The sequence below is a fragment of the Corapipo altera genome, unplaced genomic scaffold, assembly GCF_003945725.1.
Source record: "Corapipo altera isolate COAL_440 unplaced genomic scaffold, ASM394572v1 301, whole genome shotgun sequence".
Taxonomy (NCBI): domain Eukaryota; kingdom Metazoa; phylum Chordata; class Aves; order Passeriformes; family Pipridae; genus Corapipo; species Corapipo altera.
The window spans coordinates 46,321-72,272 of record NW_020884926.1 but is presented as its reverse complement, the minus strand read 5'-3'; the positions used below and the strand labels follow the sequence as shown (position 1 = coordinate 72,272).

Below are 25,952 nucleotides of genomic sequence, written 5' to 3'. Positions count from 1 at the left end.
CACCCCGGGCTGTAAATGCCCTTGGCTGGCTCTCACCCCACTCTCTGCCAGCCCAGCCTCTGCTCAGAAGTAATTAGGAGATAATTAACATTTGTAGCAAACAGTGGGAAACATCTGGGCCTGATAAGGTACCAGGAGCCCTCGAGGGTGATTAATGGGGCTGGAGGAAGGAGAGCAGTGGGTGGCGTGGCAGAACATTGTGCTGGTGGGGACAAGCTGGGGACTGGAGGGAATGGGATGGGATGGGAATGTCTCTAGGGGATGATCCAGGGATGGGGATGCCTCTTCCCAAGCAAAGATGGGAAAGCAGCACCATCCCCTGCAGGAAGAGTTTCTCAGCTGGGAGCCGATCACTAGGAAAAGACCTGGATTTAAAGGAAGAAGAAAGGACATTTGGTGGAGCTGGAATTTATTTTGTATGACTCCCACTTAATTAAGTATTTCATTTGCATAACCCTGTGCATGTACTCACTTCTGTCATCAAGAAATTCAGCCATGTGGAAACAGTTTGCAAAAATAACACACATTACTCAAACTTACACAGTTGTAAAAATGGGTTTACACGATGCAGTTAAACAGGCCTGATAGGCAGTCTAGAACCCCCTTCCCCTTCTCCTTCCTCTTCCCCTTCCTTTCTTCTTCTCTAAAGAGAGGAATAAACTTCTGCATTGATTTCTGGAGAAATATTTGGGATGTTGCTGGGCGTCATCAGCTCCTCTGGCAATTCCCTTTCTGACCACCCTACTGTGGAGTTCTATAGTGGAAGGGGAGCCTTGGGCTCCCTGGAGCCACTCACACATTATTTCCCTGTGAACCAGTGAAAGGCCAAGCCAAGGGGTCCTCAAGGCCTCCCATAACCTTATTAAACCTTTCCCTCATTCCTAAAGGTGCCCGTGCCCAGGCCTCTCAAGCCTTTCACTAGCAGTGTGTGGGTTGGATTATGAAGAAGCCAAAAATACAGCCCTGCGCACACAGAGACATATTTTTAGGGCTGTGCTGACCTTCTGCAGTATCCTTCTGCCCTCCCCATGTGACACCAGGAGAAATATCCCTGGTGACACTTGGTGGCCGCGCGAGTGGCCCGCGAGCGAGCGGCTCCGCACGCGTGGGCTCGGCAGCCAGCGCAGCCGGGAGGGCTCAGTGCCAAGGGATGCTCAGCAAACCCAGCTGACATTTCCCAGTGTGACATTAATAAAGGTGGGCTGGAGCAGGGCAGAGCTCCTGAGGCGCTGGGGAGAAGCCAGAATGTCCCTGAGGAGGGGGACTCCGAGGTCCGTCCCATCCTGCCCAGCTCGTTCCCTTTCCCATCCAGCCGGAGCGATGCCGAGCGCCAGGGCAGCAGTCCCTGGGCTCCCCCCAGCCCCTCTGCAGACACACAGCCCTGCTCCAGCCTGGCATTTCTGGGGCACCCACGGCCACAGCCACCTGAGCAGTGGCTGCTGAAGGAGACACGTGGGCCTGGCATGGGGAACAGCATCCTCACAGGCAGAGGCTTTTTGCCAATATCAGAAAGTTTCCGAGGTGTTCGAAAAGTTCTGATTTGTTGAGTATGAACAGGTCGTGTTTGCTGCTCCCTCTGCCAGCCCAGGTGGTTGCTGCTGAGCCCAGAGGCTGGGGGGATTTCCAGGTAGCCAAATGCCAGATGTTGATGGCCCCTGGGGCAGCTCCCCTCAGAGTTGTATACATGCCACAGAGCATTCGTTTGACCATGATCCAAGAGGCTCCGGGAAGCCACTGGATGCATCCCCTCTGTGAGCATCCCCTGGGATGCCCCAGAGCCATGCAGCCAGGGCTGCTGCTGCCCCAAATTCCCCTGTGAGCAATATTAGCAAAAAGCAACAAACCTCCTCGTACCCTTGACCCCTCTTCAGCTGCCAGACCCACAAGGCCAGGAATACACACGTGTGGTTCTTACGGAGAGAACAATTCCAAGTGTCTATAAATACCCAGGAAGGTAAATGCATTAACCTTATCATGATCCCAAAGTGTAATTACATACAGCCTGACTCCCATGTAAATTAGTACATTAATAACAATTTTGCTCTGTAATTACTGTTGTTTCTTAGGTCTCACAGCTATTTGCCCATTCAGTCACTCATGTGAGGGCATTCCCACCCCATTCCCACTGCTGGAGCAGCTTTGGCCAAACAGCTCCAGGCAATGCTCAGGAAACCTCTGTGCAGACTACAAAGTCTATTCATAGTTTAAGTAAAGATACAAACAAACCAACCTGGTCCTAGTCCAGCCAAAGGGCTGCTTCCCAATGGAGGAGAAGAGTTTCTTCTGGCCAAGGTCCCTGAAGAGCAGAGTAGGATCAGCTCCAGTGTGGGAGGATAACTTACACTGGGAGCCTGTTCCCAGCACCTGTGGGATTCTCTGCTGTGTAACGGGGCACCAGGACAGGGCACCAGCACGCCAGGACCAAAGCCAAAGTCTGCTGGCAGCAGCACGTGGCAAAGGCAGTTGCAGAGCCACTGGATGCTCAGGGACCCCAAAGTTCCCCTGAGGGCCATCCCCAGGAGGGGGCCTCTCCACCGACTCAGGAGGAAGAAGGAGCATCCACTTGGATCTCCATGGAAACCAGGGAGCAGTGGGGAAGACTTTAATTTGAAGTGCTGATTCAGTGGAGGCCCTGGGAGCCACGGGCAGGAGATGAGCTGCATTAAGGAGCAGCAGGGGTGGGATGCAGCTCCGAAAATGGGTGCCAAAAGAGTATCTGATACCATTAGGCTTGAAAAGCTGCTGTGAGAGGCAGGGAGCTGAGTGGGGCCAGTGTCATGGCAAAGGATTTATTTAATTCATTTGGCCCCTTTTCTGTGTGCCAATTATCCATGGAGAGATTTCGTTTCTCTTTTTTTCTGAATTTGCTCATTAATTGGCAGCACAGGGGCAGATGGTTGGTGCAGGCAGAGCTCAGAGCATCCTCCTGCCCACCCCCCGAAGTGAAGGCAAACCCTGACACCGTCCCCACTCCGCAGGGACCGCAGGGACCGGCACCTCCTGCTCCCAGCTCCCTCCGCACGTACTTCAGAGATAAACAGAAGGCTGCAGCCTCCGAGGCTTTTATTGCAGGACTTTTCATTGACTGTAATTACTGAGGGATGTTTCCCCCAAGATAAGATCGGTGTGACATTTGCGCAGCCGAACCTCCTGGCACAGCCCGCTCTGCTCGCACCCGCCCGACAGATTCACAAACAGCGGCTCCTGCGGCAGGAGGCAAAGCAACGTCCTGGGGCAGCTCCCCCCAACCTCTCAGGGATGAGCACAGGGTCAGCGAGCGAGGGAAAAGCAGAATGGGAACCCCATGCTAATCTGGGCTGGGAGGTGAGGAGTGGCTGTCAGCACCCGGCTCACTGTGCCCCTAAAATCAAGTGCTCTCTAAACATGACTTTGGGGTGCATTTTGATGTACCTCTTTGGGCACCTCACACCGATGACTCAAGTGATCTGCTCACAAACCCTTCCTAATCATCTGATGGGATCTGCTGCAGGAGCAGCCTAACCAGAGGGGCCTTCATTGCCTACAGCAACCCCAGGGTTTATTTAAAAACCTTAATAGTCTTTGGAAATTACAAGCAAACACTCTGTGTTGACCTTCACTAAGGTGGCCGCAGCTTCCCACCTCCGTACAATAAATCAGTGGGTAAATGAACACAGAGACTCAATTCGTCATCAAATGTCAAGCCTGAGACAGAAAGATGGGAAATGATTTAAAAGCAACCAGCAGTTTAGAACTGCTGCAAATTTCTCATTATGGAACTGTGAATTGTTATGAAAAACTAATCTGTGTTTAAACTCTGGTCTGGAGCTGAAAATTGTGAAAAACTAATCTTTGTTTAAGCTCTGGTCTGCCCAGAGTAGCCAAGACCCCTCTCCTTCACTCCCTGGCTGGGGCGAGTCCCATCCAAGACCCCCAAAAGTCTTTGAGCATCACCACCATGAATGTCTCACTCTCCCTCAGACCCAGCAGGGGCCAAGCTCCATAGAGAGGATTGTGAGGTGTGTTTGTAAGCACCATCCCAAGGTGAGCATCCCTCCCTGATCAGCCACCTGCCCCACACAGGGGCCACTGCCATGCAATGTCACCCTTGTGCAATGTCACCACAGTGCCCATCAACCTCCTCCCTGCAGGACCCAATCAGGGAGCAAGGACATGCTTTGCAGAGTCCTTCACATCCCATCCATTGCAGCTGAACCAGACTGCAGCCACCACAGCTTGGAGGCTCCTCGTCCCTCCTGCCAAGCTCCTTTCTCCAGAGACACTAATAAAATGCATTTCTTCCAGCCAGAGTCTCACTTAGGGAACCTTCGCCTGGGCGTGATTGAGTGCACTTAATATAGTCACTCTCGCTGTAGAAAGGATTCTGAGCCTGGTCTTTGACAGCCTTGATCTTAAAGAAATCCATTAAGAGCAGCTTTATCTCCGGGTTTTGTAACCATTAAATCAGGTTTTATCAAGTGGGTGTCGCGCTTTCAGCGAGACAAGTGGGAGAAACGTGGAATAAACCTCCCAAAGTCCCATGCTGGGGCTGCTGTGCTGGATTTGGGTGACAGGGAAATAACCAAGAGGAGGTCTGTCTGTGGGGGAAGCCCCCCAGGGTGATGCAGCCACCCTCTGTGTGGCCGAGCCTCACCAGCAGGTCATAGCACCCTTTGCTGGATCCTACAGTGCTGCTTCCACACGCCTCAATTGCCTTTCAGTTTGGCAGAGATGCTAAATACCCAATTCAGCTAATAAAGATGCCTGGTAATGTCATATTACAGGGCTGGCGAGCTCCCAGCAAATATTATGGTGAGGCTTTGTTTAATTAGAGGGTTCTCAGGCAGTCACAATTTCCTCCTCATAATGGGGAAAACAAGCTGGGTTTAAAAGTTTGGGCTGGCGGTGAACCCTGCTGAGGCCCTGGCACCCTGGGAGCCAGCTTCCCAATGGGCTTTAGCTGCTGCAAGAGCCTTGCACCCAATGCCTATGTTTCTTTTTCTTATTTTCTCATTAGTAGTTGCCACTGTTTAGTGGTCCCTCCCTGCCCCAGGTGCTGCAGGTCTCTCCCCTCTCCTTATTCCTCTGCTGCTACCCCAGCAGTGCCTTCACAAAGGCAGCGACACTCTGGTCCCCAGAGGGTCCCATCTGTCTGTGCTCCAGGAGGGCACAGCACCCCCAGGAGTTACTGAACCCATGGAAAGGCTTCCTCATCCTTTCCCTCCCTGTGCACCTGGGTGATGAGACACGAGCTGAGATTTTCAGAGCAAATTAATTCTGTCATTACTGGAATCCAGTTTCTTTCCTGATGTGAATGCAAACAGGAAGAGCACACCAAGCTGCAGGCCGGGCACAGGCACTCTGAGTTCACTGTCATTAGTGGGAAGGACTTCATTAACAAGGGGGAGCCCAGGAAGCTGCCCCCACGCTTGCCCCATGTTCCAGTGGGCAGCAGCAGCACTTCCAAGGGCCCTGGCTGTAATGCCAAGCAGCTGAAACACAAAACACTTCCACTTCCTAAGGGAAAAGTTTTATCAACTTTTCTTAACATTCTTTTTCTTAAGTTCTCTAGATTCTGGGCCACAGCCCTGTGCTCCAGGGGAGCAGGCAGCACTCACCACACGAGCACCAGCTGAGCTCGAGTCCCTGTGTTGGCGTCCCCTGAATGCCTGGCACATCATTCACCACTCAGGCTGCCTCTGCTGCGGGTACAGCACCAGCTCATTCATAAGCCTCAAGAAATATCGTTGTGTGAAAATGTAATAAAAATTATTCAGCTAATCTACTTTAATAACACAACTTCAGGGCCTCCCAGTGCCGCAGACAGTATAATCAGTTCTAAAATATGAGCTGTCATTTCCCATCAGTGCGAGGGAGGCAGAGGAACTCGGCACCCGACTTCATTGGGGCCACTGATTCACCAGCCTCGGGTGAATTAGCGAAGAGCAAGGCAGCATTTCCAGGGTGGTGGGCTGCCCTTCCCACCATTCCCATTCACAGTCCCTGCCCTGACCTCCAGGATGCTCCAAGGAATGGGGGTGACAGAGAGGACCTCCAGCACTCGCCTCTACAAGACAGGGACACTGCAGATTTCCACCTCCTCCTGAAAAAAATGCTGCTGCACCCTGCCAGTTGTGCACAGCAATTTTAATGGATCAAGGATAAGTAAAAAGTATCAAAAATCCCAGAAAACCACTTCAGCGTGTACAAAACTCACTACAGAGTCCAAAATACTTTAAAAATATTCCGCAGAATCAAATCTGCAAACTTTTTAAGTTAAAAAAAGACTCCAAAGTGCCTAATATATTGTCATGTTTAACAAAAATAAAGATCCTGTGGTTGTAAAGTGCTGTAACAAACACATCCGCTCTCCCCGCTCTGTGCAGATGGAGCCATGTGGCACCACTGGCACTCACGGCAGTGCCCGGGGATCCCAGTGACAGAGAGACCCCTGGTTTGGGGAGGTGACTACAAGGGGACCAAGCTCATCACCCCCCATCCGACAACACGGGCACCCCCAAGGCAGCGCTGCCGGTGAGGCCACAGCTGGCACAGGAACCAGCGCTTTGCCATGGTGGGCAGGCAGGTGGGCTCACTGGTAAAGGACCTTCACGCAGAAGGTCTCCTCGTTCTTGTCCTCGTGGTCATTGATGTGAATCAGGATCTCCTCCTCCCCCACGGCCTGGCTCGGGGCGAAGCGCAGCCCGATGGTGTAAACTTCCCCACCAGCCACCTGCGGGACAGCGGGTGGGACGTGGCAGCAGGACCTGGCCAGACCCCCTCACCTGCCCACCCTCCCAGCATGGCCCTCCCACAGTGGCACACCAGGCACCTGCCAAGCATCCCACGGTCCAGCCCGATGAGCACCAGGGGCTGGCAAGGGGGAGTTCTGGCAGCAGGACATACCTCAAAGGAGTCCTCCTTGAACTGCAGCAGGTCGGGGCGGTTGGTGCACAGGAAGTAGAGCCGGGGTGAGGGGTAGGGGTTGGTGTAGGTGATGCGCTTGTTGCAGCCTCTCCCCCCTCCCACGGGCAGCGAGATCTCAAAGGCCTGTGGGGGAGCAGGAGCCGTGGGGGAGGCAGCACAGACAGCAGGGTGGGCAGCAGGAAAAACGGGCGCTCCCCCGAGCCAACCTTGGAGAATTGCCTCCCACACACTGCCTTCCCTCCCCTCCCACACCTCACATCTGCTCTGCCAGCCAGCAGAAAGAACCCACCTTTGAGAAAAGCAGTAGCAATTAATTACCAGCCCAAAGGATGAAGGGCTGGGAGAGCAGAGGAGACTGGTCAGTTCCTTCTCCAGCTCATTCATGGATGTCCACTGGGACAGCCATGGCACTGCCTCAGATAACTAGATGGACTCAATGACCTTTAAAGGTCCCTTCCAACCCAAACTACTCTGATTCTCTAACATCCCATGGCACCAGCAGCATGTGGCAGGACACTGGGGCATCAGTGTAAACGCCAATCTGAACCTCTCTTGGTACTAAGGGGTTCAGGAAAGTATTTTTAGAAGAAACACATTAGCCAGGAAACGTAATTTTCTGTCTTTGAGGCAAGGCCTCCACCAGCACAGTGCTAATCGAAAGCAGCATGCTACAGCTCTAATTTCACAACCGGGAATACATCCGAGCTGCTGCTCCTCAGCGTGGGGCTGCCTCCAAAACAGCCTGAAAGGCATTTTACCAGGGGCTTCGTGAGATTATTCAAGTGCCCAAGGGCTAAATGTGTGCTCAGGGTGGCAAGCGCCAAAAAAAACACAGATGGAAAGAGAGGAAGAAGCAGGAGACAGCCCCAGGTAACTGGCGGGACTGCGACCACCGATCCAGCACCATCACCATGTTTCTCACTCACAAAAGCCACCGTACCTTGGAGATGAGGGGCTGCCTGCAGGACAGGCAGAGCAGCCAGGAGGACACCAGCTGGTGGTACTCCACGTCCACCAGGTTGAGGTAGATGAACTTGCTGCCAGCCCGCCGCGGCCTCACGCCGATATAGAGGTCCTGGATGCCATTGGCGGGGAGAAGGAAGGCACCGTTCGGATCCACCTGCGAACAACACCTGGAGGTACAGCCACCCACAGCCAGTCACAGCCCTGCAATGTCCAGCTTGGAGCATCAACTAGACCCAACTGCTCTTAGAAAATTCATACCTTATGCCATAGCTATTGAATCCCACCCCCAGGAATACCCTGGAACTAATTCATGTTGGGAAGGACAAGCGCTGCTCGGGGACAGACAGCGCCTGCCCAGTCCAGGGGTTCCCCTACACAGGCTTCGCCTGGGGAGCCTTTGCCTTTCCTTTACAGGACGGCAATGGAGTTTTTGTGCCTTTTATTATTCACATTTGCAATCGCGGCCAAACGAATTCTAAAGGAATTGTGAGTCTTCAGACGGTCTCATTAACGCAGATAATTTGCCCTCCGGGGTTTCGCGCCGATGATCCTACACATGACAGCTCTAATCAAAAGATAATTATCGCAAACGCTTTACGGCTCTCGGTTGTTCATAATTCCGATTGGGCTGGCATTCCCTTCTCGGAGGGGATTTCTCTGGGCTGACCCAGGCCAGCCAGCCCCAAGCCTGCTGCAGGGGTTACCTCCAGCTCCTGGGGGTGGGAGGTGAAGGCCCGCACCCTCCGCGGGGCCGCGGTGCCGCGCAGCAGCAGGGAGAGGCGGGTGAGCTGCCCGGTCGTGCAGGTGACATCCAGGCGCTGCAGAGAGTGCAGGTAGAACTGCCAGATCTGGACAGGTGCTGCCAGCCAGGCGTCCCTGCGCATGGACAGACGGACAGGGCTCATCACACACCACGGGAGTCAGCATTCCCCACCCCTTTGAGGTCCTGCTACTTACGTATAAATAGCAACAAAGAACTTTTTGATCTGTGGACTTGGTCCTCCAGCTACCTTGAGGAAGATGTCCTGCGGCTCGCCAGGCCCCTGCACCAGAGCATCATCCCAGAAGTTGACCCCGAGACCAGCTAACAAGGACCCCAGGGCTGTCCTCCCATTAACACAGGAACCCACCACCAACTCCCTTATGAAAGCAGATGCTTTCAGCCCCTCGTTAAACTATGTTATTAAGTTATTATACAGCTTGGCTGAGCTCTTCCCGTATTTTTAATTACAAAAGAGGATACAAATGACTATCGCATTCCAGGTCTGCATCTGTAATCAAATTTTGGCAAATTTTCCGCAAGTTTTCTAACAAGCCCTAATCCAATTACCATACTAACATATTTCCGCAACAGCAATTAGCAACTATCCCTCGTCACCATCTGCACGGACATGCCCAAGTTTATTTTTCCCTTCCACCACCCCCAGCTGCAGAGCCAGCCCAGGAGAGCGGCACAGGGCTGGGGCACGGAGCTGTCTCACCACCCCCAGCAGGGACAGGGACAGGCTGTGTCCCTGAGGACACACCGTCCCACCACGCGCTGCCGGCGGGTGCGGATACCCCGAGCAGTGGGAAGGTCTATCCCAGCCCGACAAAAGGCTGCTTTCCCCAGTGTCTGAATCATCTGATACTTGCTCAAAAGAACAAGCGAGCACAGGCTGCTGCGCGACGCGATAAGGGCCACGTTCAGCCTCCCCCGCCAAAACAATGTGGCTCCTTTTAATTGGGAATAAAAAGCAATTCCCGTTTCATCGCTGCCAGTGTGTCACTGCCACGGGCTGGTACTTGGGGATGCTCCGTGTTTCCACCTACGCTGGCAGCTCCCTACCAACCAAAACAACCCGCAGGAGAAGGATGCAAAGTACAGCGATGCTGAAGGGTAACGTACCAAGGCTTTGGTTTCGCAAATGATGTCGGGGTCGCTGCAACGAACAAACATCTCAGGCTGTCCCCCTGGTACCCCCACCGGTGTGCCTGCGGACCAGGACCAAGGAAACTCACTTGAGCCTTTTCTCTGCCTATGCTGTTTCCATGTGCCCCACACAGCCACCCACAGAACCCCTCATGCTGGGCTACCAGCAAACCACAGGGGTGTACTGGTGTGGGGAACTGGGGATGACATTAATGGAGGAAGGTGGATGGAGAGGAAGTGAGGAGCCCGGGGCTTTGAAGGGGTGAGGAAGCAGTGATGTGCTCTCTGGATGCTGCTGTGCCTCCAGGAAGGCCCCGTGAACCACAGATGCCAACTAAGAGAGAAAAGACCGCGCCGTGACGGGCACACAACAGACTCACCAGGGAGGGTGTGCCAGGGTGGCAGCCGAATGGTTTTCTTCAGGAAGGTGAGCTCCGGGTGGTAGAAGCGGAAGGTCTGGTCCACCACGTGGGGCTGTGGCTCCACCTTCACCCGCAGGAGTGCAATGGGCTTCCCCCCGCTCACCTGGAAGGAGACCTGTCCCGGGGCCAGTGGGAGAGGGATGGGGTTCTCCAGTGATGCCGCTCCTCCCGCACAGCCCCTTGGGCGGTGTTTCACCTGGCTCCCTAACCTGGATGAGCTTAGTCCGCCCAGTCCCGCTCTTCCCAAGGGAGGGGGTGTCTGTTTTGGCACTGGTGCCCAGCCCAGATGGCCCCTGCAGGGTGCAAGAGGGGGTTGCCTCAGGATGCAGCACTGCTGTGGCTGTGCAGTGCTCTCTGAGGCCATAGCACCCTCCTCTGCATCAGCAAATACAGCCAAGGGAACACTTCCTTTTGGGAACAGCTCAAAACAGGGACCCGTGCCTACCTGTGCCACAGTGACGGCAGGGTCTGCAGAGAAGGTCTGGTATTTGAAGGGGATGTGGACAGTCTCACTGGGACGCAGGTAGACCTGAGGCTTGAGGTCATCACGGAGATGGAACATCTCCTCCTCCACTGGCGTAACACTCTTGGTCAGCTCCTTGAAATGGCGCCACTCCCTCGGGTCCAGTATGACACTGGGAGAGCGAGCAGCAGAGGTGAGGACTGGCTGGGAACTGGTACCATCCTGGCATCACCCCACGCACACAGGGGTGACCCCAGCTCGGCCCCCACCTGAGCTCAGGGTGGTCAACCTCGATGGTCACGGTGTGCTGGATGCTGTATGGGTTCTTCAGGGCAAATTCAAAGAACTCAGCTGTCCCCAGCACGGCGTACACAGTGCGGGTGGCCGTGATGGCCTGGCTGAGCATCTGGTAGATGCTCTCGCCCTTGATGTGATCCCGGTAGGAGTTGATGACCTGCAGGTCCCAGGCACGCTGCTTCGGCCAGCCCTGCCAGGAGGGAGGGGACTGTAAGCCTGGAGCCACCATGGGGTCCCCAGCCCCTGTGCCCTCCTGCTGTCGACATCCTTGTTCAGCCACGCCAGCACCATGTGCCACAGCCGGTGCCAGGGGGTGGCCGTGGCCTCACTGGAGGTGCCCAGGGGGGTGTCAGGCTCACTTCTGGTCGGCGACTGCGCAGGGCGGCCTCCAGCTCACTGTCCACATCCACCAACCTCCGCGCCCGCACCGTCCGCCCGCCTGCCAGGAGAGAGCACCACGGCACCAGTGAGGGACCCCCAGACAGTGCAGCCCCACGACCCCACGATGTTGCGGGACCGGGGAGTGCCAGAGGTGGCAGTTGACCCACAGCTGGCAATGCAGGGGCAGAGACTCTGCCCACCTGAACCCACAGCAGGACAGGCCGAGCCCCATCCTGGCAGCACTCACCACCACCAGTGTTCAGGGAGCGCCAGCTGCCAGCTGGGATGGTGACAGTGCTGTCTGGTGCAGGGACACTGCGGGAGCGGGATGGCAGCTGCCCCGAAATCTCCTCGCACGGGTGACCTGCCATGAGCAGAGACAGGAGTGAGTGGAAATCATCCATTTTCATTGTTATAAAATCTACTGCCAATTTTTATCTCCCTGCAGCTCTGTTCAGCCAAGTTACACAAGTAGGAGGGAATATCTGGAGGCCAAGGATGCCCTGAGAGCCCCACTGTGCTCCCCGAAACCTGTTCCACCACAGAGTCGCCTGCCCAGCAATGGAGTGGCACCGACAGCACACACCATCCCAAGCCCTCCACTGGCTCCTGCTTTCATTTCTGTGTTCTCCCTCCCTGGGCTGCAGCACTGCCACCAGCACAGCCACGCCTGGCTGCGTGTCCCACTCCTGCAAAGGCTGTGCCAAGCAGAGTCAGACAAAGCTCTAAACCCAGTGGGTACTTAACCAGATTACACATCCTGTCCTCATCCTTTGGGCAGGAGCACCAAGCTTTGCCATCCTGTTTTTAACAATATTTCAAAATTTAAAAATAAAAAAGATGATGGGAAAAACACCAATCAAAGGCAGCTGCTGTCCTAGTGCAGCAGCTCTGTTTCCTCCCTCCCTCTTCTTTGGCGGGGTGCGACTTAAACCTCTCCCTGGGTTGTGGATCTCAGATTCTCCTTCCCAGGAGCTTATCGGCCCTTTGCAGGCAAAGTATGGAAATGACGATTTAAGATATCTTATAGGGAGCTAATCTTTCCTCTGTAGATAAGATTTTAAAACCTGGAGTCACTGCACATTTATAGGACACGAAATTAAATATATAAACTAAACACAGCCAGCAGGTTCTGGGAAGGGCCAGCCCGGCTCTCGCTCAGGTACAGCCCTGTGCACTCTGCGTGTCCCACCCAAGCCCTTGGGGAGTGTGAGCAGTGGGCTCTCACCGACGTTGGCCAGGCAGAGGTGGAGGCGGCCCCTCAGAGCCACGCGGACGCCGAGGGGCCGCAGGGCTCCGTGCCGCAGCGCCTCCCGGCCCAGCACCGGCCCCTCCGGCTCGTACTCGGTCGTGGCCACCTCCAGCTCGTGGTAGGTCCTGACGGCCGCCTGGCCCTGGCGCAGCAGGGGCTGGGGACAAGGCAAGGACAGGCAAGGTATAATGAGTTACTGGGGAGTCTGGTCCAGGGGGTCAAGGGCTCTGGGTAAGGATGCCACTGGATGTCCTGGCTCTGGGGGGGTCTAGCCCTAAAATACTGCTGGAGTTCCAGGGAAGGGGAAGAAAGCTAATGCTTTGCCATCGCTTTGGAGGAGAAGACAACAAATCCCACAATTAGGGCTGACACCGGACTGGGTTATACAGAGGGGCTGACGGTATCTCCATTACTGAAGATGTGAGGACAGCACAGAGGCATCACAACACAGGACCGAAGGGAGAGCCAGGCTGTTCCCTGGCCCTGTGCATGGGAAGGGGGGTCCTTCAGCATTAGCAGTCACAGAAGCTCAAGGGCAAAGACCTTCAATCTAACCAATACCTCCAATTTAACAGCAGCAGACCCAACATGGAGCAGGGAGTCTCCATCCCAGACGTCGATCTGGAGGCTGTGCTCGGCCAGGTACCGCAGGAACCAGAGCTGCTCTCCAGGCCGCAGGAAAGCCGGATCCACCATGTACTTCAGCTGCAAGCCCGGGGGTCCTGCAAGACACCACAGCATCACAGTCACGGCACTTGGTGTGGTGGGATCTGGGCAGCCCCCACATGCACCTCAGCCCACCAGCACTCAGTGATGTACTTCAAACACCGGACATTTTGAATGTTTTTCACAACGTGCAAACCAGCAGAGGTTTGCTATTAACAGACACCAGCCCATCCCTCAGCCTGGAGGCGAGCCCAGATCTGCCCAACTAAGAGGAGCAGCCACACAGAGATGCTAAAATCAGAGCTTACTGGTGCCAAACGTCCCGTCCTCGTTCACCCGGACAAGGAGCTGTGCCGGCACAGCCAGCCCGGTCACCGACCCCCCTTCCGGGATGACCAGCTGCAGTCGTGGCGTGGTGACCGGCGGGAAACGGTAGAACTGGAAGGTGAGGAAGATGGTCCTCGGCCATGGCCCCTCCACACTGCCCTGGGCATCCCTTGAGGAGAGGGGTTTGGGTTAGCTTGTGGCACAGTGCTGCCGCCCCATCACGAGCTCCTCATGCATTTGGCACATGCCAAGAGACAGAAGAACAAGAGAAGATTGGCAGCATCACAAGTATTTGGACTTCTCTGAAGACAGCAGCCATATGGTTTGCCTTAACTTTCCAAAAAGCTTAGTAATTCCAGCTGTCTCCTGCCATATGCTGTGATGGAGGCACCCAGCAAAGGCAGCGTTACCTTCTCACAGCATTGCTGCCAGCCACGGAAAAAACAGAAGCGGGGCCTTATCCAGCCAAAGCCACCCCTCGGGTGCCAACTTCCCCAACTCCATTTGCATTTCTGGAGAAACCCTGCATTAACAAGTTCTGACATCACATTGTGGCTCATGGATCCAATTAAAAAAAAATGGATTATGACTTAAGAGTGCCTGGAAAGGACAAGAGCATCATCATAAAACCCTCTGGGATTTGCCTCCATGGCAGGTGCTGGAGGAAGAGGCACCTCTGTGAGGACTTCTCCTGCCCAAGCAGGGAAGCAGGTAGAAGGATCTGGGGAAAGGACTCTGCCCAGGAGGCCCCTGAGATCTGCCCACAGAAGGCACCACCACGAGCTGCCATCCCACCTGCCAAAAGCCAGGAACTGCAGGATTATTTCATTGCCTTGCAGAGGGTCAGTTTCCTCCAGCCGTGGGTTGAAACTGCCCAGCTCCACTGGCTCCGAGATCTCCACCGGCTCCTGGTTGCGGTCCAGGATGTCCGGAAAGCCAGCGGCGTGCAGGCGCGCCAGGGAGGCACGGGAGAGGGACACACAGGAACTGATGGAGAAACAGGGGTGAGCTGCACGGAATTGGCTGTGGGGACACGAGAGCCTGGGGAAGGGGAGCCGAGCATCACCTGCCTGCCTGCAAACCCACGGCGGCCATGGGCACCTGCAGCGGGGTGAAGGGCAGTGCCCGCAGCTGGTCACTGGCGCCGGGCTCTGTGTCCAGTGAGCCAAGGTCGGCCTCCAGGTGGGTGATGCCCCCATCCTGCAGTGGGGTCTGGTCCTTGCCCCGTGGCGAGGCCATGAGCTGGGACACAGACAGCTGGAGGGAGAGTGACAAGTGTGAGCGCCTGCAGCCCCATGAGGCAGCCCCCCAAGGCAAGGTGGGCCAGCAGTCCCTCCGTGCTAAAGGAGCTCGGCTGCCACGTGTGCCAGCATTGCCTTTCCACCAAGAAGCAGCACAGCTTGGCCACGTGAGGGTTCGCACCTCCGCTGCTGTTTCCCTGCTGCTCGCTCCCTGGCAAGAGGAGGGATAGCAAATGTAGCAGGAAGATCAAACTGCTTAATGTGGCCTTATGAGGTATTTCATTTCATCAAAAATATTTGTGTGCATTTATTCCTGCATTAAGATATAAAACAGCATAAAGAAGGCTCTTGGCATTCATAGCTCTCCTTAAATCCCAGCAGCTCCGCACGAACAAACTGTGTCGCTGTCAGCACGTACTGGGGACAATAGGACCCAGCAAATCTGGGCTGTCAAAAACCAGAGCTGCCCTCACCAACACTCTTGGGGCATGAAAAGAGCTCAGGGAACCTCTCCCCACATTTCACAGGCAGGATCTGTTTTGCTGCCGGGAAGAGGTGGATTTGAGGACACTCAGTGCCCTCTTGGCCGCAGCAGACAGGAAAACAGGCAGAGGATGCATGGGGACCATCCCTTGGGAATGCCACTACCCACCACCCACGTCCACTGGTGCCCGTGGCACTTACCCCTGGTCCCCGTGGGGAGGTCGACACTCGCCGTGGGGCTGGCACTCCTGTGGAGAGGGACAGGAGAGAGGCTGTAGCAGAGCTGTCACCCCCAGGCACTCACCACCACTGAACCCCCCCCATCCTCCCAGCCAGCCCTTTTCAATTTTGGGGGTGAAGGCAGTGCAGCAAAGCTGCTTACCATTGCTGAACTGCTTCTTTTGACTTATTTATCCAACAAGACTGATGCCTGAGGGTTAACATAGCACATCTCCAGACCCATCCGTTATTTTGCTGGGAATCAGGTTAACTCTGCTGCAAACAGCAGCTCCTCCATCCTCTGGCAGCGCCGTGGTGCCCAACGGCCACACGGTGCTGCCCAAGTGGGATGCTTAATGAGACGTGAAAGTTTTAGGATACTTAAGGTTTTCGTTGCATCTCCGTTATTTCTTGTCACTCCCTTCATCTGCTCATGCATTTGTGCCCCGAAACAGTGGGAGCTTTATTGTGTTTATATTTGGCTGCTCACTGGCGCCGGCACAGCTGAGCTCAAGGAGCCGCGGGTCCTTCGCAGCAGAGCGGGGGCACAGATGTTCCATCTCTGCATCCACGTGATGCTGAGACCTTATTTTGCTTTCCACGTATATCACAGCTATTCCATGCTGGCTGCTGTGCAAAGGAAACCACCCCATCCCTCTCATGCCTAAAACACTGATTCCTTTCAGTTGGGGAGGCTTTGGCCTGCGTTAAGGAGAGGATGGATGGATGGATCCATCAGCACCACCAGCAGCTGAGGTGGCAGAAGAAGCCCTTGACCTCCCCTGGGCCAGACCAGCAGCATGTTTCCCAATGGAACTCTACAAAAAAGTGAACTCAATAGTCTTTTCAGAAGCTTGGGGTACAGGCTGGAGGGGCACAGCTCCAGGACCACCACTGCACTTCCCAGGCTCTCCCTGGTGCCACAAGCCTTCCGGACACAGGGAAATACCATGCAGCTCATCCCTGAAAATTGCCTTGCTGAGGGTCTCTCCTTGCCAGGCACAGCCTGTGCCCCAGTCCACTCTCCCAGGCTGGAGCACCCCACACCAGTACTGGGCTGGAAGCCTATCATCAGCAAATGCTCCCCTCTCCCCTCACCACACCACAACTCCACCAACATACCAGCCACCTCCAGCTGAAAGGCGCCAGGAAAACCTTCCAAGCAGCACCAGGAAGGTACCAGCCATGACGCAGCCCATGCTAAAGGGAGGCAAACCCTGTGACATCATCAGACTCCTTCATCTATTCCCAAAAGACTTCCTCTCCAAAGTCCCCCCCAGCGGTGATCCTGGTTCCTTGCCGTCAGAAAGACAGGATTTGTCACAGCAAAGCCATGGTGCCACTGCCATCTCGTGGAAGGCACCACAGCATCAGAGCTGGCATGGAACAGGTACTTGCTGCAGTGGGCATCACCCAGCCCACAGGCTGGCACCAGAGAGCTGAGGGAGCTGTAACAAATAAATGCTGCCAGGTGTCTGGACCATCACCTTGAGACATATCTACAACTCCAGCAGGAGTGGCACTGCAGAGGAAAGGGGAGTTTGCTTCCACCAATCACAAAAGGGGGACGAGAGGAAAACAAGCCAGAGAGGATCTCCAGGAGCCTAGTGCATGGACACAACCTCGTGCCCAAACCCACTGCAATTTTCCTTCCAGCTCCAATAGAGCAGATGGGTGCTGGAACCTTGACCACCAGCAGCCCAAACTACAGACAAGATGTATCCGAGCACCCAGGCAGACGCTGCCTGCTCTTCCCCAGCCAGGCACCAGCACGTCCCGCACACACCCATCAAACCCAGCCTGCTGTCACACCTCCTCAGTGGCAGCAGAACAAGACTATTATTCTTTTCCTCAGCCTTTACTGACATCTCTCCTGCCCCCATATCTGGAAGGACTCAGAATCCAGAGAGAGGAGCAGCAGTACTGGCAGTGAGAATGTGCTGCTGGTGTGGCTGCTGTCCCCACTGCCATCAGGATGACCTGGAATGGGAGTGAGCTGGGGCAGTGCTAGCAGTCCCTGGGGATTCTGCATGTGGCTCAGCAATACTATCACAGGGGAATTTTGCAAGTTAAAAAGTCAGAGCTGAATTCAACTCGACAGAAACTTGGTTCACTCCAGTAATTCATAACTAGCTTACTGAAACTCGCTGAAGTCGTGTTTTCTCTCCCAAGCAGACACCAGTGCCACACTCTGTATTTTAAATGTCAGCAAGCTGGAAAACACTCACTCAGCGATGGCGTAGGAGGCTGCTCCGATTCGTCCCTGTCTTTACATAGGATCTCCGCAGCAGTTACAAGATGTTCTTCTGAATCGGTAGAAACATGGAATTGGACAGTCCCAGACTCCACGTGTTTCCCCTGAAATTGGAAACGAAATGCTTTCAGACAGCATGTTACATGCAGCCTCCCTCATGCCTCTGACAGTGGATCCCTGCCCAGCAGTGCAAGGCAGAGCTGCCAGGGGCCAGCAAGCCCTTACCTGCCGGGAGCTCCTGCTGCTTGCGGGCGTCCGGTAGACCAAGGCTTGGCAGGGGCCACGGCGGGCACCGCCACGCAGGGGCAGGACCACCTCCGTGTCACCGGTGCCCGGGTCGGGGCTCCAGACAGCCCAGCGCACCGAGCGCATGTCGGCCGCCTCACCGCGGGCACTGCCGGGCACGGCCTGGGGACAGGGAGCACCGTGAGTGCCAAGGAGACCCACCTCGCCACCAGGACCAGGGAATGGGTGCTGCCACACAGACAATGGCTCTCGTCTCCCACCACACACCTCCCCACACCTGGCTCTGGTGTCACAGAAGCCACTGCCCTTCATCCAGTTCTGGAGACGTTTCACTTTCCAGCACCTAATCTCTCTGTAACCCCTTGCTCAAGCAGCAGCATGAAGGGATACGTGTTTGACCCCCATCCCTAGCAGAGGGGAAAGGCTTCCACTTACCTAGTACATCCATAGCCTCCCTCAAATCAAAGGAGAGGCACAGAAGCAAGAGAGGTCTCTTCCAGCACCCACCATCCCCCTCACAGCTAATTATGGCACAGAGGACAAGGACAAGGTGATCAGCTCCACAAGCGGCTTTGGGATTAACTGCTCTGCTGCAGGGCTGTGCCACAGGAACTTGCTCTGCCACTGCCCCAGCCAGCACTCCCAGCACAGCCAGATGGACCTGCCTCTGGAGCCCCAAGCCTCTGTGGGACACTGGGCTTCCACCTTCCAACAGAGCTGGACTCAACAAAATTTCCAGCTGCAAGGCTCAGTACAAATCCCTCTGGTCTGGCACACACATCCCACTTTATAAATACCCGTTTCCCCCACTTTGGATCTGGACAGCTCTAACAAGAGACGTTTGCTGCATTTTCAACAAATATCTTGGCAGGATGATTAAAGCCTCCTAACAAGCACTGGGTCATCAATTCAGCCAGCCAGGAGCCAATGGCTCCAACAGCACAGGGTCTCTGGAGAGAACACACAGCGCTCACTGAGCTGGGTTTAACCTGCAGAAAGGTTAAACTGAAATGCAAGTAAACAATCAGTAAGTAGGTGAGAGCGTATTGACTTCAGAGACCAAGCTCAGAGACTTCTCCTGGCTTTATGGTCTGAGAACATCAGGCTGGAGCACCTGGAAAAACCTCAGGATTCAAGGAGGAAAAAAAAAAATAAAAAAAATGTGGGAGGGGTTAACCTCTTTTCAGCATAAATGCTAAATCCTAAAGAAAATCCTTTTTTATATTAAAAAAACCCTGAAATTTTCCAAATTAGCTTGCCAGAACTATAGGACTGCTGCAGGCTACATTCCTCCATCTACATGGTGGAGAAATGCAACCCATGTAATTAAAATGATTCAACAAGGCCGTTTGCAGGGTTTTTCATCCAGTGCTGCAGAAAAGACCCAGACACTTTGTGCTGCCCTTCGTTAGGCAGCACAGCCATGCAACGAGGAGCTGCCATGACCTGGAGGAGCAGGATGGCAAAATGGGCAGAAGAAAGAGTTCCTGAGCAGGGCTCACTCTTCCAGCAGGATCTCTGCTCTTCCACAGAGGATGGAGACGAGGCACACGCACACTCGGCCCTACCTTCCCACCGGCTCTCCCTGCGCTGCACAGGACATATTCCAGCTGGAAGCAGACCCTGAATGCCGGGTGAGGGACCATTTCACTCAGGTGGATGCGGCTCCTCAGCACCAGGGCTTGACCTGCATCCCTGTGCAGGATGGAGATGTGGCTGTGGCAGCATCCAATGCAGAAGAGAAGCAGCACCAGCAGCAGAGGGCTGCCCCTTTACCTGGCTCTGGAGCCGGACGCCCCTCGGCAGCCGCCTGGCACCACCTCTGTCTCTGGCACCAGCACCGCAACCTGCGGCACCCGCACAAAGCGCAGGCCATTGTGGACACCGACGTGCAGCCGCCGCTCCCGAATGGCCACCTCGTCACCGTCGGGCACGGCGTTAGCCTGGGACAGGAAAGCTGTCACAGCTCGGGCAGTGGCATGGGACGGCACAGTGTCACTCCCTGCGCTGCCCACAGCCAGGAAAGCTCAGGCAATCCTTCAGAAGCTCAAACAACAGGACCCACACCCCCAGCAGCTGATGGATATCAAAGTCTTTCATCTTTATGGCAGAGTTGGTGCAAACCTGCCAAACAAAGGACCTGGCCAGTGGTTGCCACTCCAGAAACACACTCTATACTGCATCTTGTCTCTGCATTTCCCACAGCAGAGCAAACCCAAATTCTGCTTAGGAGCGTTTGGATGTTCAACACAAAGCCTGTGTAGAGAACCCACGTGCTAATCCAGCAGGGAAGCAAGCTAAAGGCTTCCACAGCAAAAAAAAAAATTGGAGACTCCAAGGGAAACAAATGTACAAGTACCATTTATTCAACTCTTTCCACCCCACCCATAAACAAGGCACTGGCATTACTGCTCTGCACTGTGCCTTCCCTGACCCGACTGCATTGGCAGCACCTAGAAACATGGAATCATGGAATGGTTTGAGTTGGAAGGGACCTTAAGGATCATCTTGTTCCAATCCCCTGCCACGGGCAGGGATACCTTCCACCAGCCCAGGTTGCTCCAAGCCTTGTTCAATCTGGCCTTGGACACTTCCAGGGATGGGACAGCCACAGCTTCTCTGGGCAACCTGTGCCAGGGCCTCACGCCTCTCACAGTACGTTACTTACCTGAAGTAAGCGATCACTGTTCAGGAAGTCCAGCAGTTCCTCCTCAAATTCCTCCAGGGAAGGGTACAGCCGGACAGACAACTGCTCCAGATAGCAGGTGACCGCCTTCATCAGCCGGGGCTTCTGGAAGCAGTCACCTGAAAGACAAAGTGGTGGCCACAGGTTTCCCAAGCAAACAGAAAGCCACCCCCGCTGTGCTGCGGTGCCCTGTGGTGCCACAGTGGTGGCTCTGCCCGCTCAGCTTCCAAGCACGGGGCTGAGCAGCCACAGGGACTCAGCTGCTTTGGAGACCTCACTCAGCTTCAGCAGCAACAGTTACAACCCCAAAGCCATCAGCAGTGGGTTTTCCAGGCAGGAAGCTGAAGAATAATTCAGCTGCAGAACTGTGAGGAATTTTTACCCTCTGAATCTCCATCTCACACATTTTAATTGCAGCAACTCAAAGGGCAACGTGCCACAGGGAGAGATTAACAAGGGCTGAGCAGGCAAGAGCTCATCCCCTAAACCTGACAGACCCCAGCGATCCTGAACCTACCACCAAGGAGTTTAAACAAGCTGCAAGGCCTGTTCCTAAGACTCTGCTGAATGACTGTAATTAAACCAAGCAGCATTTATCCCTGGCAGCAGCTTCCCAGGAGCGAAGCAATTAACGGACAGGGAACAGACTGAGCCATTTTGACGCCTTCCAGGCTGAGCTCTGAGTGTGAGGGCTGCGGCCCCACACAGGGGAGATGCCCTTGCCAGGAGGCAGCACTGCAGAGAGTCCAACGGTGCTCCCAGAAATCCCATCCCAGCACCCTGCCTGCCCTGCCCACACCCTCCTGGGGATCCTCTGCCTTCAGCAGGAGCAGCGCAGGCAGAGAGAAAGGGAAGGAGCCCTTACTCGTGTCTCCACATGCTGGCAGCAAGCCAGGAACCGTCTGCAGCCCAGATACCAGCAGGTTTTCAGGAAGGAGGTGAAATATTGTCTCCAGGGGCTGGTGGTGCTTCAGGGCATACTGCAGGTGGCTCTTCTCCATCACCATCAGGTATTTGTTCTCTGAAGAAAAGAAAAAGACCCGAAATGACCAAAACTGGGGAGACAGATTCACGGAGACAGTGTTACAGGAATCATTATCTGTGAACACATGTGCTAGGAGCAAAGGAAAACCTGGGTTTGCCCAGCCAGGCTGTTCCCAGCTGGCAGTAAGGCACGTCCACTGAGCACTACCAGGACACAGATCACATCAACCAGACATGCACAACACACATTTGGGTAAGAGAAGCCACCAAGAAGAAACCAAGATGCCATGTCTGGCTGCTGCTTACTTTCTGCAGGGTCCTGGAAGTGTGGGTGCAGTAGGGCCCGCGGCGTGCCATGGTACAGCTTCAGCCTGAAAGCAGAGAGCACACGTGCAGAGGTCAGTAAATCCATGCTGAGGCACATCTCCATCCTCCATTACATCTCCATCTTCCATAAGGCCCCTGCTCAGCCCCCACCCACTCTGCAAAAGCCCTGTCCTTTAAAGAGGGGACAGGCATTCCTCCCAAATCCATCACTGCTTCCCCAGAGTGAAGAATTCCAGTTTTCTAAATGCTGGCTTTGTCTCTGCAGCCCCAGGACCACCCTTTCTTCCCCCCGAGCAGCCACGCACACGGCCACCCCAATTCCTAGCATGTCCTGCCACTCAGCAGCAGGGGAACCTACGCTCTGTCCTCAGTGGCCGGGTCTGTCACCTCAGATCCGCCGCGGAAGAGGGGGATGATTCCAAAGCCACAGGAAAGGTGCTGAGAGCCCTCATCCCCTTTCTTAGCCTTCACTACCACTTCCACGACAGCAACGATGCCAGGGTGGTTCAAGGAGGTGTGGAAGTAAACGGTCTGGGATGGGAAAGAAAAGAGTTGGGATATTCCAGAGCTGGCAGCAGCAGCTGCAGGCAGAGCAATGCCTGTTGCACTGGGACAGCCAGTGGCACAAGCAGAACATCCACTAAAACTTCCAGACAGATGATCTCAGACACTAGTAAGAAATCTCAAATCCTTAAATCTCAAACATTGTTATTCCTTTTTTTTTAAACTTTTTTTGTTGTCATCACCCATTTTCCAGGGTGACTCACAGGCTGCAGACCCCAAATGAGCAGGGCTTTGATGTACCCTGGCCCTACAGCATTAGAGCCAGTCAAAGGAGCTGGAAACCCTCCTGCAGCAGGGAGGGAGATGGGGGTGGCCTGGACCTGAAGGCAGGAGGGGACGGGACACAGGTCACCTCTCCAGATAGGATTTAAAGCTAGATTAATCTTTCTATTAAAAACTCATTACTGCACTGTTCAAGAGAAAATATTCACTGCGATCACAGGCTGTCAGGAAGGGATAACAGAGAGAGACATTCCCACATCAACCCCAGGACATAAATCGTTATTCCATTAGCCTTTATTGCAAGGTGCTGCTTTAACAACCTGACCCCTGGTTGAGAAGCAAGGCTCGCTCTGCAAAGGCACGGGGAGCCCTTACAGCAGGTCCCATGTACCATTGAACACACACAGTGGTTTGTGACAGGGCGTTCCTCTCCCCTAAACCCTGAGGACAAAATCCAGCACACCTGCAGACCCTGATCCCTGCCCTCCTGCCATCCTGCTCTGGCAAGGCTGGTGAGTGTGCAGGCAGCACCTCCACCTGAACTCCTCACAACACTGACCTGCTGATTACCACACGGTTGAAAGATCCCAGCCCTGTGCCAGACTCCGAGCCCTGCAGCTGCAGGGACAGGCAACACAATTCAGCCACCACAGAGAGGCTGTGACACAGTCCCCCAACACCCCAAAACTCCTGCCAGCTTCTCCCAGTCACACAGCAAACATCCAGGAAGCCTATAGACAGAGGGAATGTGTTTGGAAAGGCAGCTCCTCCCAGCATCCAGCTTTCTCCACAGCACTCTCTGCCCTAGTTTTAATCCATTCCTCTTCAAAACAAGCCAGGGTGGGACGGTACTGAAACACTTGGGAAAGAAACACACACATCAACACCCCTCAGTGCTGCTGACAATGTAAATAAGGCAGAGCACAGCACCAAGCTGTGCTTCACTTCACCTGCAGCACCGAGGAATGGAAACAGGAGTGATGAATTGGAAAACATGACATCTTTTCTATGGGTCATGCCATGGGGCAATGGGATCTCCCTGGTAAGGGGCACCTTGGTTGGCTCAGTTTTGGACGAGTTTAGTTCCCAGATAGAGGAAAGTGGTGTGCTGGAGGGTGGGCAGCTGCTCATTCCCCTCCTTCCCACTTGTGGGGAAATACTGCTCTCTGCTGCCGGCTCTGAACACAGCAGGTGGCACATGGTGGCACACTGCTGCTCCCATGGTGGGACCAGCCCCGGGGGTAACCCAGCACCCCAATTTCCCCATCCCAATAAACCATGCATAAAGCTTAGTAACCAGGCAGTGTCTCGGGCGCACCTTGGGCAAAGGGTTGGGAAGCGTCAGGAGGCAAAAGGGTTTGGTGCTGCCTTTCCCCAGACCCACAGCAGCCCCCTACCTCACTGAAGGTTGCCCTGGACGAGCGTGGCGGGGCAGCGTGGGCAGCCTGCCAGCCACTCCTCCACGTCCTCCCGAAGAAGTGGTGGTAGGTGGCATCGAAAAGGGACAGGCGCAGCTGGTACTCGGCTCCCTGCAAGGCACGAGGCACCGGCACTGGGGACACTCACGGACACGCCAGCTCTGCACCCCCAGAGCTCAGAACACGCTTCGGTGAGAGAGGACAGATAATTCCCGTTTACCAAGGGATGCCCAATTCGGGCACATGGCCCCTGACACCTTCATGCATTGCTGCAGAACCTGCCTGGAAGCGAGAGACTAATGGAGCAAAGGAAAAGTGGGAAAGCTGAATGTTAAGCACAGAATAAAGGGGCAGCAAATGCTCAAGTCCTACATGGAGATTTTTAATTTAAATATACTTCGTTAACAAAAAATAAATGAAAAATTAATTAAAGGCTAATTCAAATTTGCAGGTGAGAAGGCATGGGATTGAAACATAGCTGTGATTTGTGTTTCCGCGAGATTTCCAGTTAGTTCCCCCTAAAAACACCTTGTTTTGAAAGCCCCCACCCCTGGGAGGTTTGGCCTGCACACACAGCCAGGAATGCTGAAAGGGGCTTAGAAAAAACACAGTGATGGAACAAGGGGAAGGGGTTTAAACTGAAAGAGGAGAGGGAAATTCTTCCCTGTGAGGGTGGTCAGGCCCTGGCACAGGTTGCTCAGAGAAGCTGTGGCTTTCCCATCTGTCCAGGCTGGATGAGGCTTGAAGCAACCTAGTCTAGTGGAAGGCAACCCTGCCCACGACACGGAGGTGGAAGGAGATGATCCTTAATGCCCCTTCCGATCCAAACCATTCCATAATTTTGTGAATTGTGGGACTGGGCAGAAGCCACGGGGTCAGCAAGACACTGCCAGGGTCCTCCCGCAGGGCCGAGTTCCCCTACCTGGGCGAGGGCAGCGCCGTGCAGGTACTTGAGGACGCAGCGGAAGGCGGCAGAGCGGGGCGAGGGGCGGGCGCGGCCCCGCTGCGGGTGCGGCGGGAGCGGCTGGTGCTGCCGGAACACCCGCTCCCACTCTCCCATCGCGCTCCGGGGGTCGCCGCTGCCTCCCGGCGCCGGCTACGGCGGGCGCGGGGCTGGAACAGCGGGGGACACGCAGCCTGCGGGAACACGGACCCCGCACCGTCAGCACACACAGCCCCGCGCACCCACGCGCACGTGGGTGGGGACGCGCCGCTGCCCACGCCCGGCCCGGCCCGCACCCGCCTGGGGATGCACACACAGGTACAGCCGGGGCCGGCCCGGGGCCCGCCCGCGCACCCACGGGCTCCCCATCCGTGGGACCGGGACAGTCCCGCACCACCCGCGCCCCCCCGCTCACTCACCGCGCCCCGACGCCATCTTATCGGACCCGACCAACCGCGCGCCGGGCCAAGGGGAGGAGAGGACGCGCCGCCGCCGCTCGCCGCTCCGCCGTCCGCCTCCCGCGCACCCTCGCCGGGGGGAAGAGGAGAGACGCGGCGGCGGAGCGATACCGGAGCGATCCCGCAGAGGCGCGGGACGCAGCAGCGGGGCGGAAGCGGCGGCGGCAGCGTCGGTCGTCCCCCCCCCCCGGCGGGTGGTCGCGCCCGGCTCAGCATCGGGTTACTAGGGCGATGGTGCCGCACCGCGCGGGGCGGGGCCTCGCGCTGGGCCCGGCCGGCCCGCAGCCAATGGGGGAGGCCCGGCGCTCTAGTTAT

The 25,952-nt window shown here is 55.3% G+C and overlaps 1 protein-coding gene across 1 annotated transcript; it reads right to left on the bottom strand.

Annotated features, from left to right (window-relative positions):
- Positions 1-434: 434 nt before the first annotated feature.
- Positions 435-25,684, bottom strand: NPHP4 (nephrocystin 4). Its single transcript, XM_027658206.1, has 29 exons — positions 25,599-25,684; positions 25,159-25,373; positions 24,216-24,347; positions 22,391-22,563; positions 22,012-22,076; positions 21,587-21,742; positions 20,704-20,840; positions 19,812-19,978; positions 19,604-19,730; positions 18,015-18,197; positions 17,764-17,893; positions 15,518-15,564; positions 14,659-14,849; positions 14,388-14,579; positions 13,574-13,761; positions 13,161-13,321; positions 12,576-12,756; positions 11,595-11,711; positions 11,296-11,405; positions 10,939-11,156; positions 10,652-10,841; positions 10,416-10,499; positions 10,165-10,321; positions 9,761-9,846; positions 8,830-8,915; positions 8,577-8,748; positions 7,847-8,026; positions 6,886-7,029; positions 435-6,712 (listed from the first exon to the last, which is right to left on the bottom strand). The coding sequence occupies exons 2-29, from the start codon at positions 25,294-25,296 to the stop codon at positions 6,572-6,574; spliced, it is 4,053 nt and encodes a 1,350-aa protein (XP_027514007.1). The 5' UTR covers positions 25,297-25,373; positions 25,599-25,684; the 3' UTR covers positions 435-6,571.
- Between the last annotated feature and the right edge of the window lie 268 nt (positions 25,685-25,952).

Bases quoted from the DNA above. Each gene is read 5' to 3' on its own strand.
- NPHP4 (XM_027658206.1), bottom strand. From the start codon at position 25,296: ATGGGAGAGTGGGAGCGGGTGTTCCGGCAGCACCAGCCGCTCCCGCCG. The intron at 19,979-20,703 runs GTAAGTAACGTA...TTCCTGTCCCAG, and splicing joins ACAGTGATCGCTTACTTCAG to GCTAACGCCGTGCCCGACGG. The intron at 19,731-19,811 runs GTAAAGGGGCAG...CATCCTGCACAG, and splicing joins GCGTCCGGCTCCAGAGCCAG to GGATGCAGGTCAAGCCCTGG.